Here is a 14,448-nt window from a genome sequence, read left to right on the forward strand (position 1 = left end):
AGTTGGGGCAGTACCTCTCTGCATATTTCCTCTTGGCCAGAACTACACAACAGGTCTCACACACTACATTTCCCAGGATGCATCACACTGAAACAGGAAGTGGAGGCGGGTATAAAAGACGGAGAGGGTTGAACAGAGTATAATAATAATCTTTATTAATGTCACAAGTAGGCTTACATTAACACTACAATGAAGTTACTGTGAAAATCCCCTACTCACCTCACTATGGCGCCTGTTCGGGTACATTGAGGGAGAATTCAGAATGTCCAATTCACCTAACACCACGCTTTTGGGACTTGTGGGAGGAAACCAGAGCATCCGCAGGAAACCCACGCAGACACGGCGAGAATGTGCAGACTCTGCATAGATAGTGACCCAAGCTGGGAATTGAATCCGGGTCTCTGGCGCTTTGAAGCAACAGTGCTAACCACTGTGCTACTGTGTCCAAGCTAAGGACCTGCCTGCTGAGGAATACGAGTTGTCGCTGTCCGAGGGCCTGCGGGGGGAATTCAAATCCGAGCTGGCCACGGCCCTGCGGAAGATTATGAGCTGGAGCTGGCCAGGGGTCCGCGGAGGAATACAAGTTGGAGATGGCCAGGGGCCTGTAGAGGAATACGAGTTGGAGCTGGCCAGGGGCCTGTAGAGGAATACAAGTTGGAGCTGGCCAGGGGTCCGCGGAGGAATACAAGTTGGAGCTGGCCAGGGGCCTGTAGAGGAATACGAGTTGGAGCTGGCCAGGGGCCTGTAGAGGAATACAAGTTGGAGCTGGCCAGGGGCCTGTAGAGGAATACGAGTTGGAGCTGGCCAGGGGTCTGCGGAGGATTATGAACTGGAGCTAGCCAGGGGCCTGTAGAGGAATACGAGTTGGAGCTGGCCAGGGGCCTGTAGAGGAATACGAGTTGGAGCTGGCCAGGGGCCTGTAGAGGAATACAAGTTGGAGCTGGCCAGGGGTCTGCGGAGGGATACAAGTTGAAGCTGGCCAGGGGTCTGCGGAGGGATACAAGTTGGAGCTGGCCAGGGGTCTGGGGAGGAATACGAGTTGGGGCTGTCTGGGTGACGGCAGAGGTAAATGATGTTGTGGAGATGACCTGGTGAGCAACCTGAAAGGAAATGTGGTTGACAACCTGGCTTTGAACTTTGTTAGCTATGTGACCTCATATTGGAATATGAGGGACTGGCTGAGAACCCAACCTGGTAGAGCCTTAACTTTCCGAGAGATTCTCTTCCATTTTGATTTGATTGCACCAGTAAATTGCTATCCGGGTTAAATATATAGGGAAGACAATCAATGTATAGCTAACACTCAAGAGCTAAATTTCTGTATTATATTGGAGCGACTTGTTTCTGTAGAACAGACTTTGCAACAATAAATATGCAGTCACCGTGCAATTTCTTGTGCACATGCGTTAAAGTGTGGTTAAACTCCCTGCCTACAAAGATCCCAATACAATGGAACTCCTTGACAGTGTTACAGTACTCTCCACCTCTTAACCAATACCCCAGACATGACAAAAGATCGCTTCCAATTCTATATGCTTTTATTTTTACTAACCGTGCATATATAATTCATAAAAATACGCTGAGCCAAAAAAGATGTTTAGAGCAGTGACCAAAACCTTGGTGAGGGGTGGATTTTAAGGGTGTTCCTGAGAAGAGGAAGCTGGGAAAGAGAAGGGATTTTAAGGTGGGAATTTTAACGCATTGGGAGTAAATGGCGAAGCACATGGCTGCCAGTTCTGGGGTGCAGCAATAGAGATTTTTGAGTTGGAAGGTGGTAGGGCTGGAGGAGGTTCCCAGAGGGGAAGGCACAGGCAGTGAGGGGATTTAAACATGATGGGGAGATCACCTCCGAAGTGTTAGGGGAGTGGGAACCTTTGTAGTTCAGCAGGTAAACTGCACACGCAATTTGGTCCTTGGGTTTATATGGGGGAAAACCAGTTAACCTTAAGAAATGACTGGTACTGGTTTGAACTGGAGTTCCATTTTAAGATATACATGTCCAATTCAAACCAGTACTCATCATTTCCCAAGTTTTACTGGGGTTTTTCTTCTGGCATACATTCCCCAGATTATAACAACCAAACCAACAGAATTAAATGAGATCAGCTTCTCATTGTGTCCATAGCCAAGCATTAGAATTCAAAAAAAAGTCAGAGTTAACTTTGGTTAAATCAGTTTTTGACTTTGAGCTGTGCATACACCTCAGACCTTCGCACCTTCCGGTGAACAGGAATCTGTTTTGAGGATTTCCTAATGGCGCACATCAATTTAGTGACGCCTTCTGGCGTTTCCTGTTATAGCTGCAAGTGTGATGAGAATTTAAAGTAGAAAATTGTTCATATTGAGAAATTTCAGATTTCCTTGTGAACTTATTTTAATTCATTCATGGGATGCGGTCTTTGCTGGCAGTGTCGGCCTTTATTGTTCTTGTTTCAGTTCTTGTTGTGTAGTTAGTACACCCACAGTTTGGGTTGGGGTGCGGGGGGGGGGGGGGGGGGGGGGGGGGATTTCCAGGATTCAAAGCTAGCGACAGCACACTTATTGGGCTGCATTTTGTGATCAGCAGCTGTAGGCGATGGCACTTGCTGCTAACCACCGAGTCCATGCTGGGAGATAAAGCAATCCTGCTTAAGCTCTCTCATTGTGCAATGGTACAGCAACTGATCGCAGTCTTCTTTACTGGACATTCAGTGTAGAACTGGAGCGATGTCTTTAAATTATCTAAGCGATCAATCACTTTACTTTTGCAGATGAGGCAACAGGAAACATTAAAATAAAATCACTTTTGAAAATTTGTACTTGGAGCAAATTAAATATTGGGACATACATATGTGAGCTGAAGGCAGAATCTAAAATACTTTGAATTTTAAAAAAAAATTTGTAAAAATAAATTAGCTTAAAATCTACCAATTAATCATTTGACAGTGATCCACAATTACATCAAATTATTTTTTCAGGACCAGCTCATTAAATGTTATTACTCTCATCACATTAAAAAACCCAGTTATAGCTAATTGAACAAGGTGTAACTTTTGAAAGAGCTTTCAAATAGCGGCAGGAAAGTTGAAACTCCCGTTAATCTCCTGGCTGCTGGCTCTGGACATGGGGATGGTGTAGGGATCCACAACACAGCCAATCTTGGAATGACAGACTGCAACTGCAGGATTCCAGAGCTAATTTGCACATGCTTGACATCCTGAAATTGCAATCATCCTGGAGGGGTAATGTCACCGAACCCTGACTCTTCCCAGTGAAACCACACACTAAGTCCCGCCTCCACAAAATCCAGGCCAAATTCTGGAGCTTGAGGTGAAACAGACAAGCTGTTGCAAATAGCACTTGCATATGCTTCATTCCTGATAGTCTAGCAGGAGTGTTTAGATAGCTCTCAAGTAGCACATGTTCAAACCATGAAGCGCAACTCAAAATGTTCATCCCTATTGTGGTAATCCACGGGAGGCAGGAGTTCCGTCACCACACCAATCTTTATTTACAATAACGATATTACAGGAGCAGCTACAAACAGTGCTGCTAGCAGTCCAGTCAACTTAAGACTGGCTCACAAAGCCTACACAGGTGATTATATGGGCCCCCTCAATGAGCTATCATTGAGGGAGCTCATACTCCAATTGGCCAACCAATAAAGCCAATTGGAGTTCATTACACCCCTCCCCCTCAAGGTCCGAGGAATTCCTGCCAGCTGGCATTCCTCTGAGCTTCTTCCTGCTCCTCATGTCTGGGTCTGTCACCTCTGTGTCGTCCGCCGGGTCGTTCTCCGAAGTGGGCGGGGTGTACCTTATAGGTGCTCGTCTTTTCCTTGACGACCTCCTTGGAAGTTGTTCGTCCCTCGCCTCGGGGAGAGGTGTCGCGGCGGCCTCATCGAGTGTGTCCATCTGCGACTCTGATGACTGGATGACGGGGTCTGGAGAAATTGCTCGGAGCTGGGATTTGGGTATCCTTTCCGTCTGGGCTATCGCAGCTTGAGGCGGTCCTGCTTCGCCTGCCTCCAGGTGTGGTTCCGCTGCCCTTATTTGGTCTAGGTGTTTCTTCAGCACCTTACCTCCTATTGAAATATCATAGGATATAGGCCCTGTTTGGGACTCTGCCGTGCCTTTGACCCACGTTGGTCCATTCCCATAATTCCTGACCCAAACCGGTGCCCCCACCTGGAAATGTCTCTGCTGCCGACTATTATCATGCCCCCTGCGTTGGGCCTCCTGTTGTTTCTCCACTTTCCCCATTAAATTTGGGAAAAGGAGACTCAGCCTCGTTCGTAGCCGCCTTCCCATTAAGAGTTCAGCTGGCGGTATGCCCGTTGTGGAATGCGGTGTGGTCCTGTAATCAAACAGTCAGCGGGAGAGCTTTGTGTCTATTGACGCTGCCGGCTGCTTCTTGAGTCCCGCTTTAAGTGTCTGGACCGCTCTCTCTGCCAGGCCGTTGGTCGCTGGATGGTAAGGGGCCGTTTGATGTGACGGACTCCGTTTTCCTTCAGGAATTTTCCAAATTCCCCACTTGTGAATGCCGTTCCGTTGTCCGACACCAATACCTCCGGCAGTCCATGTGTTGCAAACGAGGCCCTGAGCTTTTCAATTGTCGATGCTGTGCTTGCCGTGTTTACCCGGTGGACGTCCAACCATTTGGAGTGGGCGTCCACTATCACCAAAAACATTGAGCCCATGAAAGGGCCGGTGTGGTCAATATGCAGGCGGGTCCATGGTCTGCCTGGCCATTCCCACGGGTGCAATGGCGCCGCTGGTGGCACTCTTTGCCCCTGTTGGCACTCCTGGCACCGACGTACCAAGGATGCTATGTCTGTGTCCAAACCTGGCCACCAAACGTAGCTTTGAGCTAGCATCTTCATTTTAGATACCCCTGGGTGTCCGTGATGTAACTCAGTTAAGATTGCCTGACGGCCCTGAGCTGGGACGATTACCCGGGCTCCCCATAATAGGATACTGTCTTCTACGGTTATTTGGTCCCTTCTGCTCCAGTATGGGTGCATCTGGGCTCCACTGGTATTTCCAGTTCCACTGTTAGCAGTAAATGCTTCATCTTGGCTAAAACTGGGTCTTTTTGCGTCCACAACCGAATATGTTGTGCGTCTACTGGTAGGGTGTCCAAAAAATTTAGAGTCATTACTGTCTCCTCTACTTTTGCGGCGGAGTGTCCGGGAGGGGAAGTCTGCTCAAAGCATCTGCATGTGCTACTCGCGTTCCCGGTCTGTGCTCCAGAACGTATCTATATGCCGCCAGTAGCAACGCCCAGCGTTGGATTCTAGCTGATGCAATCGGGGGTATTGACTTGTCTTCTTTTAATAACCCTAATAACGGCTTATGGTCCGTCACTATGATGAATTTCCGCCCGTACAGATACTGGTGAAATTTTTTTACTGCGAATATCACCGCCAGTCCTTCCTTCTCGATTTGGGCGTACTTCCTCTCAGCCATCGCCAAGGTCCTCGAAGCATAGGCTATTGGCCATTCTTCCCCATTCCTTCCTCTATGGGCTAAGACGGCTCCTACCCCGTAGGGGGATGCATCACAAGTGACCACCAACTCCTTCCTTGGGTCATAATGCTCTAGGACATTTTCGGATGACAGCTGTTCCTTAATGTCCCTAAATGCTCGGTTTTGGCGGGTGGACCATTTCCATTTTTGCCCCTTTTTTAGTAGCTGGTGGAGGGGTTCTAGGGTGGACGCCCTATTTTCAATAAATTTTCCATAATAGGTTACCAACCCTAGAAATGATCGTAACTCCTGGACCGTGGTGGGAGCTGGGGCTTCTTTTATTGCCCTTACTCTGTCTTCTAATGGATGTAAGCCTGACTCGTCTACTTTATATCCCAGGTACGTCACTTGTGGGGCCAGAAAAACACATTTTTCCCTTTTCAGCCGTACGCCTGCCTTTGCGAATCGCCTGAGCACTTCCTCCAGGTTCCTTAAGTGTTCCCTGTTTGTCCTACCCGTGATTAAGACATCGTCCAAATAAATCGCCACCTGCGGTAGTCCCTGCAGAATATTTTCCATCGTACGCTGGAATATAGCGCAGGCTGATGACACTCCGAAAGGTAGCCCAGTATAACGAAAAAGGCCCTTCAGGGTGTTGATCGTAGCGAACCTCTGGGAGCCCTTGTCCAGTTTTAACTGCAGGTAGGCGTGGCTAATGTCTAGTTTCGTGAACAAAAGCCCACCTGCCAATTTGGCATATAGGTCGTCTATTTTCGGGATTGGGTATTTGTCCAGCAGTGCGTATTTGTTTACTGTCTGTTTGAAATCTTCACAGAGACGTATTGAGCCATCTGGCTTCAAAATTGGTACCACCGGCGCTGCCCATTCTGAGAACTGTATTGGTCTGATAATGCCGTTGCGCCGTAACCTTTCTATTTCGCCATCTACTTTCTTCCTTAATGCAAAAGGTACCGGCCTGGCCTTACAAAATTTCGGAAGGGCTTCTGGGTCCATGTGCAAAGTTGCTTTGGCGCCTATGATTTCCCCCAAACTTTCCTGGAAGACCTCCGGGTATTTTTGGAGTACTCCACTCAACTGCCCGCTTCCACTCTGGAAAATTTTCATCCAATCTAATTTTAGGTCTTTCAGCCAGTTCCGTCCAATTAAGCTCGGTCCGGAGCCCTCTACTATCGTCAACGGTAATCTGAGCAATTGTTTCTCATAGTACACAGGTACATGAGTTGTGCCTAGAACTTCCAGGGGTTCCCCCATGTAGGTTTTAAGTTTCGTCGATGTTTTTGTTAGGGTTAGTGGCTGGAGTCCATCTTTGATTTTTCTAAATGCTGCCACTCCCATTACTGATACGGCCGCACCCGTGTCTATTTCCATTATTGTCGGCCGCCCGTTCACCCGTGGAGTAATCCTAATGGGTTCTGCTTTCTTCGTTGTAATATTATATAATTGTTCCCCTTCGGAGGAGGATGGGGCGTCTAGGTTGTGTACTTCCCTGCATCCCCACCTGCTATTCCTCTTTTGCCACCTCCTTCTAGGGTTTCTGTCGTTGTTACCCCACTCTGTCTGGTGCCAGAAACGCTCCTTCTCTGTTGGGGGAGCCTCAGCCGGTACTTCCCTCTGTCTCCAGTTAGTCCTGGCAGACTTGGGGGCAGTTCTGGGGTTTTCCTTTTTCCCTCTATTCCTCAGGTTTTTCCTGAGAGCGGCTATCTGGTAGCAGGACCCGTTGTGGTAGTCCCTCTCACAGGTATCTACCTCCATTGGCGTGCCCTGTAGTTCCTGCGCCCCACTTGCTGCCTTTTCTAGGGACAGTGCGAGCTGTAACGCCTGCCTGCAGTCTAGCTCCGTTTTCGCCAACAGGCGTTTCTGTATTGTGAGGTCGTTTATACCACACACTAACCGGTCCCGAAGCATTTCATTTAGCGTCGGGCCGAACTCACATTTATCCGCCAGCCTTCTCAGGCGGGTCAAGAAATTCGTGACTGACTCCCTGTCTTCCCGCTTCGCTGTGTAGAATCTGTACCTACACAAAATGAGGGATGGTTTTGGGTCGTAGTGCTCTTTCGCCAATTCCGTTACTTCTTGGAAAGTTTTCGTGTCCGGCGCATCGGGATAAGTCAGACTACGTATAATGGCGAAAGCGGAGGATCCGCACGCCGACAGCAGGATAAGCCGTCTCCTTTCGTCCGTCAGTATATCATTTGCCCGGAAGAAGTAACACATTCTCTCCACATACTGGGACCAGTCCTCAATAGCCGGGTCGAATGCCTCTAACCTCCCAAAAAACTGCATTTTTAAAATGGCAAGGCTTACCCTCCGAGTGCGGCAGCTGGACTCCGCAAAATTCGTAGTTTACCTCGTCGCCACTGTAGTAATCCACGGGAGGCAGGAGTTCCGTCACCACACCAATATTTATTTACAATAACGATATTACAGGAGCAGCTACAAACAGTGCTGCTAGCAGTCCAGTCAACTTAAGACTGGCTCACAAAGCCTACACAGGTGATTATATGGGCCCCCTCAATGAGCTATCATTGAGGGAGCTCATACTCCAATTGGCCAACCAATAAAGCCAATTGGAGTTCATTACACCTATGATCTTCAGTATCTGTAAAAATTACCTCCATCTTACATACTAAGACAATTTACTTTCTTAGTTATTCAAATCATCTTCAGGAATACAGAAAAACTGGATCTTTGAAGCCAGAGCTATAACCTTCACAGTAGATACACACAAACCAATAACCCAAAGACTTTGTTTTTTTAATTTACTCTTCCTTCAAACTCCGTGCGCGCTGATCCAAGCTAGATATGCATAAAATTCTACACTTAATTAAATGTGCAGAAATACTCATCCGTGCTGCGCCTTCCATCTTCAGGATGTAGATTTTTGTTGACGTAAATTATGCTTTTGGATGAAGTAAATTGTTCGCACTTTGAAGCAGCTAAATATCGTATGTGAAAGTAATGCCCAGAGTATATCGAGAAAATCTTATTCTGGATGACGGAGATTCCAGTTGTGAACAGTGCATATAGACCTTTTCCAGTAGTCTTGCAAGGATGAGAATGAATTGTTCTGAATGTATTGGTATATTTATTAAACTCCACTGTTGTGTACTGTAGCTGATGTTATAATGTAATATACAGCTGTGCATGAACTCCATTTTTTTGATTTTAGTTGATACTACATTTATGTTTTTAAGGTAGGAATTTAGTTTTGTTATATTTGTAGTATACTTCTGAAAATGCACTATTAAGGGTTGATATCACACTTGGACACTGTACTCACTGTTATGGTCTCCATGTTTCTAAAAGGATACAGAAGTACTGCAAAAATATCAGGAAAGTTTTGCAAGGATGACACCAGACCTGAGAGGTGAGAACAATCAATAAAGGCTGAATTGGCTGAGTTATTGGGCTCAATTCAACCAAATGGGAACAACGTCCCATAGCGAGCGTGTTTAGCTGCATGTTTCACGCCGCTCGCATTGCCTCGAGTTGCGAGTCGGGTTGTATAAGGGGCCCAGGCTGCACATGGTCCCGTTTGTACACTGGGGAGCTCTGCTCAATGGAATTCCCCAGTGTAGTGAGAGATAGGGACGCCATTTAAAAATGGCGAGGCCCCCAAAGCAATCTCGACCTCCACATCCTCCAGCCCGAATGCACTGTGGGAACGCACTACGCATACGCGGTCTGTGACCCGGCCATTCTCCGCCCATTTGCGCATGATCTGCTGGTGGTTCATGCGGCGCTGGTGCTAGCCCCTCACCAGTACCAGAATCGGTGAGGGGTTCGTGCCGATTTTCCTGTCGTGAACCACGTTGGCTCCAGCATATAGCTGCTGGAACGGAGAATTCCACCTGTGGTTTCCAGGTAGGTGTCTCTGAGACTGTGTGCCTGTAGCAGATTATGCTGATGGGGTAATTTGAAGAAGGTTAGGAGGAGGCTAAGGTGGAGCAAGGACTCTTTAGCCCGAATAAATTCTTTCTGCGTAATTTATGCATAATCCAAACTCAACCTTTACCTCCCGATCAGATAATGCAACTGTTGGTGAAAGGCAACAAACAGAGAACGCAGGAACCCACTGCAGCCAACAAAACATCCTCTCGGTCTCATGCTGTCCTGCAAGTCACCGTTAGGCAGAAGAATCGCATCAAGAACATTTTGCAGGAAGTACGGATTGGACGTCTATTCATGATCGACCTCGCGGGATCCGAGAGAGCTTCACAGGTTTGTCTCTCTCTTACAAACTTGACGCAGTGTCACAAATTCATGTGAAGCTTATTGGAACAAATCAGAGATTTACGGAAATAGAAAACTTGAACAAATAGAAATCTAAAGTTCTCGTGGCAGATATTCTTAAAAGTGATGGTCACCAGGACAGCACGGTGGCTCAGTGATAGCACTGCTGCCTCACGGCGCTGAGGTCCCAGGTTCGAACCCGGCTCTGGGTCACAGTCCGTGTGGAGTTTGCACATTCTCCCAGTGTTTGCGTGGGTTTTGCCCCCACAACCCAAAGATGTGCAGGGTAGGTGGATTGAACACAGTAAATTGCCCCTTAATTGGAAAAAATGAATTGGGTACTCTAAATTTATAAAAATAAAAAAAAAAGTGATGTTCACCGATCCCCACGTCCCCACCTGCATCCCCACCTGCTATTCCTCTTTTGCCACCTCCTTCAAGGGTTTCTGTCGTTGTTACCCGACAGAAACCCTAGAAGGAGGTGGCAAAAGAGGAATAGCAGGTGGGGATGCAGGTGGGGACGTGGGGATCGGTGAACATCACTTTTTTTTATTTTTATAAATTTAGAGTACCCAATTCATTTTTTCCAATTTAGGGGCAATTTACTGTGTTCAATCCACCTACCCTGCACATCTTTGGGTTGTGGGGGCGAAACCCACGCAAACACTGGGAGAATGTGCAAACTCCACACGGACTGTGACCCAGAGCCGGGTTCGAACCTGGGACCTCAGCGCCGTGAGGCAGCAGTGCTATCACTGAGCATTACTGAGCATTACTGGGCATTACTGAGTCCTCTCTATGCAGACAGGAAATTAAATATCAAGTGGAGGTATACTGGGCTCAACGTAAGAAGTCCAATTATTACAAACTTGCTTTATTTTTTATTTTGGCATGAACATTGTACAAAGGTTCTCAATGGATTCCTGCAGTTGATGTCCACAGGGCAGTGCTCCCCAAACATTTTTCTGGTGTTACCCTATTTTAATGCCTCCGTCTTTGTGTTACCCCTGGGGTGTAGGTGCTCCTGAGCAGGTGGTGGGGGTTAGCTCCTACGCTGAAGAGGAGGGAGAGGTGGGAATTGTTTAAACTGCAAATGCCGGGAAACATACGGCTAAACGCGCTCATTCGGGGACTTTGTTCCCTTTTGGGAAGGTCTTTGTCCTATGGTGATTCTAGTTCAAACTGGTTTTCCTGCTTACCTTGCTGCAGTAACTAAGTTGAACAAATTACTGTGTCACCAGATTCATCTATGCTACAAGTCATGGCTGTGACACTTCCAATTAATTGATGTCACCAAAAGAAAATACATTGATTTCAGTGGGTGTGTTAGATTTTAATACCTGCCCATTGGCACCATGTTCATATCACTGCTGGCGAGCAAAGTTTGTGAGGAAACCGTTCACTGTGAAGTCAAGTCCAGGGACCGTCACCTTTTAATTACTATAATTTGCTGAAATTATCTCCTTGCGCTCAAGTACATTTCATATCATTTTTCTATTGTGCTTTATGCAATTCCAGTTTAACATTTAAATGATGACATAATACATCTTTAGCTCAAAAGCACCAATTATAGCTGTGCTGGGTGAAAATGACAGCCTACTCTGCCTGTAGGTTAATAACCCATTGCCTCCCGCATTTAACATGTGTGTGTACAGATTAGACATAGAACATACAGTGCAGAAGGAGGCCATTCGGCCCATCGAGTCTGCACCGACCCATTTAAGCCCTCACTTCCCCCCATCGCCGTAACCCAATAACCCCTCCTAACCTTTTTGCTCACTAAGGGCAATTTATCATGGCCAATCCACCTAACCTACACGTCTTTGGACTGTGGGAGGAAATCGGAGCACTCGGAGGAAACCCGCGCAGACACAGGGAGAACGTGCAGACTCCGCACATTGATCCAGCGGGGAATTGAACCTGGGACCCTGGCGCTCTGAAGCCACAGTGCTAACCACTTGTGCTACCGTGCTGCCCTGAATGCTGATTGCAGCACTGTTTAAGACAATTTATAAAACACAATTCCGGAAATGCTAACGGCTCTAAAAGCTGTCGCAAAAAGAAATCTTGAGAGCAGGTGCAGCATCCAAGGTCCATGGCTTGAACCTTAATTGGCACAAATGTGCAAGGGCAGAATGGAATTGGATTCAATATACTCAGGCTGCATCACAGCACCATCTAGTGGTGAGGGGAAAGAATATGGCTTTGTTTTAAAATTTAGAATATCGACAGAGCAGAAAGAGGCCATTCGGCCCATCGAGTCTGCACTGACACTTCGAAAGACCACCTTACCGAGGCTCAATCACCTGCCCTGTAATATTACCCCTAGGGGCAATTTAGCATGGCAAATCCACCTAACTTGCACTTCTTTGGACTGCGGGAGGAAACCGGAGCACCCGGAGGAAACCCACGCAGACACCGGGAGAAAGTGCAGACTCCACACACAGGCACCCGAGGCCAAAATCAAACCCGGGACCCTGGCGGTGTGCGGCAGCAGTGCTAACCATTGTGCCACCTTGCTGCCACAAATTAATAGAAGTTTTACAGAAACAAAACAAATCTGTGGAGAGAGAGAAAGAGCAGCAGATATTTCAGGTCACCGGTCTTTCATCAGCACTGAAAAAGAGACCATGCAGGTATCAACAAGATGACCCACATGAGAATATTTGTATTTTAATATGTTCCCTTATAAGGCCGCTGTTCTGCAGGGCAGGACTGACTGGTTGTACCAGTTTTGCTCCCACAGATCAATTACACTACTGTTCTTAAAAAGCTTTCTCTAAACGACTTGTGACCCTGCCAAGAGCGAGTGCAACTCATGTAACAAGGACATGCCGGTTTGCCCCCAGAATGCAGGCCTTGATGGGTAGCCAGGGTAATGGCTGCATGGTGTTTGCAGCTAATAATCAACAAATGGTTTGAACAGGAATCACTTTAAACCTGTTGGCCCACGTCGAAGCCCCACTCAAACAACCTTTGCAGGTTTTTTTCTATTTACAGAAAATATCATTGAAAACAAACAGAATATATGGGTCAAACATTTGGGGATGCTGATTTTACTGTTACTTTCCTTGGAAGGTTATGGTTTGATTGAAATTGGGTCAGTGATCTATGTGAAAGTTGCATTTTTCTTTCATAATGTTACGATCTCAGTTGATGTTATAACTGGACAGGAAGATTCCAGAATGGAAACCTGGCTCAAAAGATCTTGGGCAGGATTCTCTGTTCCGCCGCACCCGTTTTCTCATGTGACGTGCCCCCGCCGGCAACGGGATCCTCCGTCCTTCCAGCTGGCCAATGGGGTTTCCCATTATGGGCACCCCCAAGTCGTCGGGAAATCCATGGACGTGAGTGCGCTGCCGGTGAAGCGGGGGATCACGCTGATGGAGAATCCAGCCCCTTAACTTAATCATTTCTTGATTGTATCCATGTGATATTTTGAATGCAAGAATATGCATACTGTGGTCTACTGTAAACGCTGGCACATCTTCCCATGTGAAGAACACGGCAATATAACACGGTTGTTAGAGAGGTAGCAAGAACTGGAGAGACAGGAAAATTAGTAACCTGAGAGCTGTGTGAGGTATAGTCAACTTCTATTTCTTTCAGACTTGAATATTAATTCAAAATAAAATAATAAAAGCTGACTGTACCTCATGCACCAGTGTAAAGAGCAGAGTATAGTGATGGAGGGGAAATTACTGAATGTGTACAAAATAACTCTCTTAGTTGGTGTGTTTCCAGCCCAAGGTGGAAAAGGCAGTGTTGGATCTGGTTCTAGGGAATGAAATTGGGCAAGTGGAGCATGTTTCAGTCAGGGGGCTAGTGGGGAATAGTGAGCATAGTATCATCGATTTAGAATAGCTATCGAAAAGAACAAGGAAGAGTCAAATGTAAAATACTTTTTGCAAGAGGGCTAAATTCAGTGTGTTGAAGAGGCTCAGGTTGGGGCGGCACGGTGGCATAATGGTTAGCGCTGCTGCCACAGCACTGAGGGCCCAGGTCCGTACCTGGCCCTGGGTCACTGTCCATGTGAAGTTTGCACATTCTCCCCCTGTCACCCCCACAACTCAAAGATATGCAGGTTAGATGGATTGGCCACTCTAAAACAATTCCCCTTAATTGGAAAAGAAAAATGGCTACACTAAAGCAAAAAGACTCAGGTGGATTGGAGTCAAGTACCAAAAGTGTAATTGAATAATGGGAGACCTCCAAGGTAGAGATAGTTCAGTTATGTATTTGGTACATTCTCATGAGGGTAAAGGATCAGCATCCAAAGCTAGAGCTCCTTGAGATGTAAAGCTCAAACAAGAGATGATCTAATCATTTCCCAATGACATTCAAGAGCATTACCATTGCTGAAATCCCCTGTATTACCATTGACCAGAAACTGAACTGGACTAGCCATATAAATGCTGTGGCTACAAGAGCAGATCAGGGGCTGGGAATTCTGTGGTAACTCCCATCCCCAAAGCTTGCCCACCTCTATAAGGCTCAAGTCAGGAGGGTGATAGAATAGTCTCCACTTGACTGGATGTGTGCAGTTCCAACAACACTCAAGAAACTGGACAAAGCAGCCCACTTGATAATAATAATCTTTATTAGTGAGACAAGTAGGCTTACATTAACACTGCAATGAAGTTACTGTGAAAAGCCCCTAATCGCCACACTCTGGTGCCTGGTCGGGTACACAGAGGGAGAATTCAATGTCCAATTTACCTAACAAGCAAATCCTGTAACTTTCTTC

The 14,448-nt window shown here is 46.8% G+C and overlaps 1 protein-coding gene across 1 annotated transcript in view; it reads left to right on the plus strand.

The window, feature by feature from the left end:
* The window catches only part of kif19 (kinesin family member 19), a 241,009-nt gene that overhangs the window by 184,552 nt on the left and 42,009 nt on the right, over nucleotides 1-14,448 (plus strand). Inside the window, exon 7 of the mRNA XM_038777686.1 lies at nucleotides 9,495-9,689. Coding sequence (XP_038633614.1) covers nucleotides 9,495-9,689 — 195 coding nt within the window. The remainder of the gene's footprint in view (nucleotides 1-9,494; nucleotides 9,690-14,448) is intronic.

The sequence above is a fragment of the Scyliorhinus canicula genome, chromosome 18 (assembly GCF_902713615.1).
Source record: "Scyliorhinus canicula chromosome 18, sScyCan1.1, whole genome shotgun sequence".
Classification (NCBI taxonomy): Eukaryota; Metazoa; Chordata; class Chondrichthyes; order Carcharhiniformes; family Scyliorhinidae; genus Scyliorhinus; species Scyliorhinus canicula.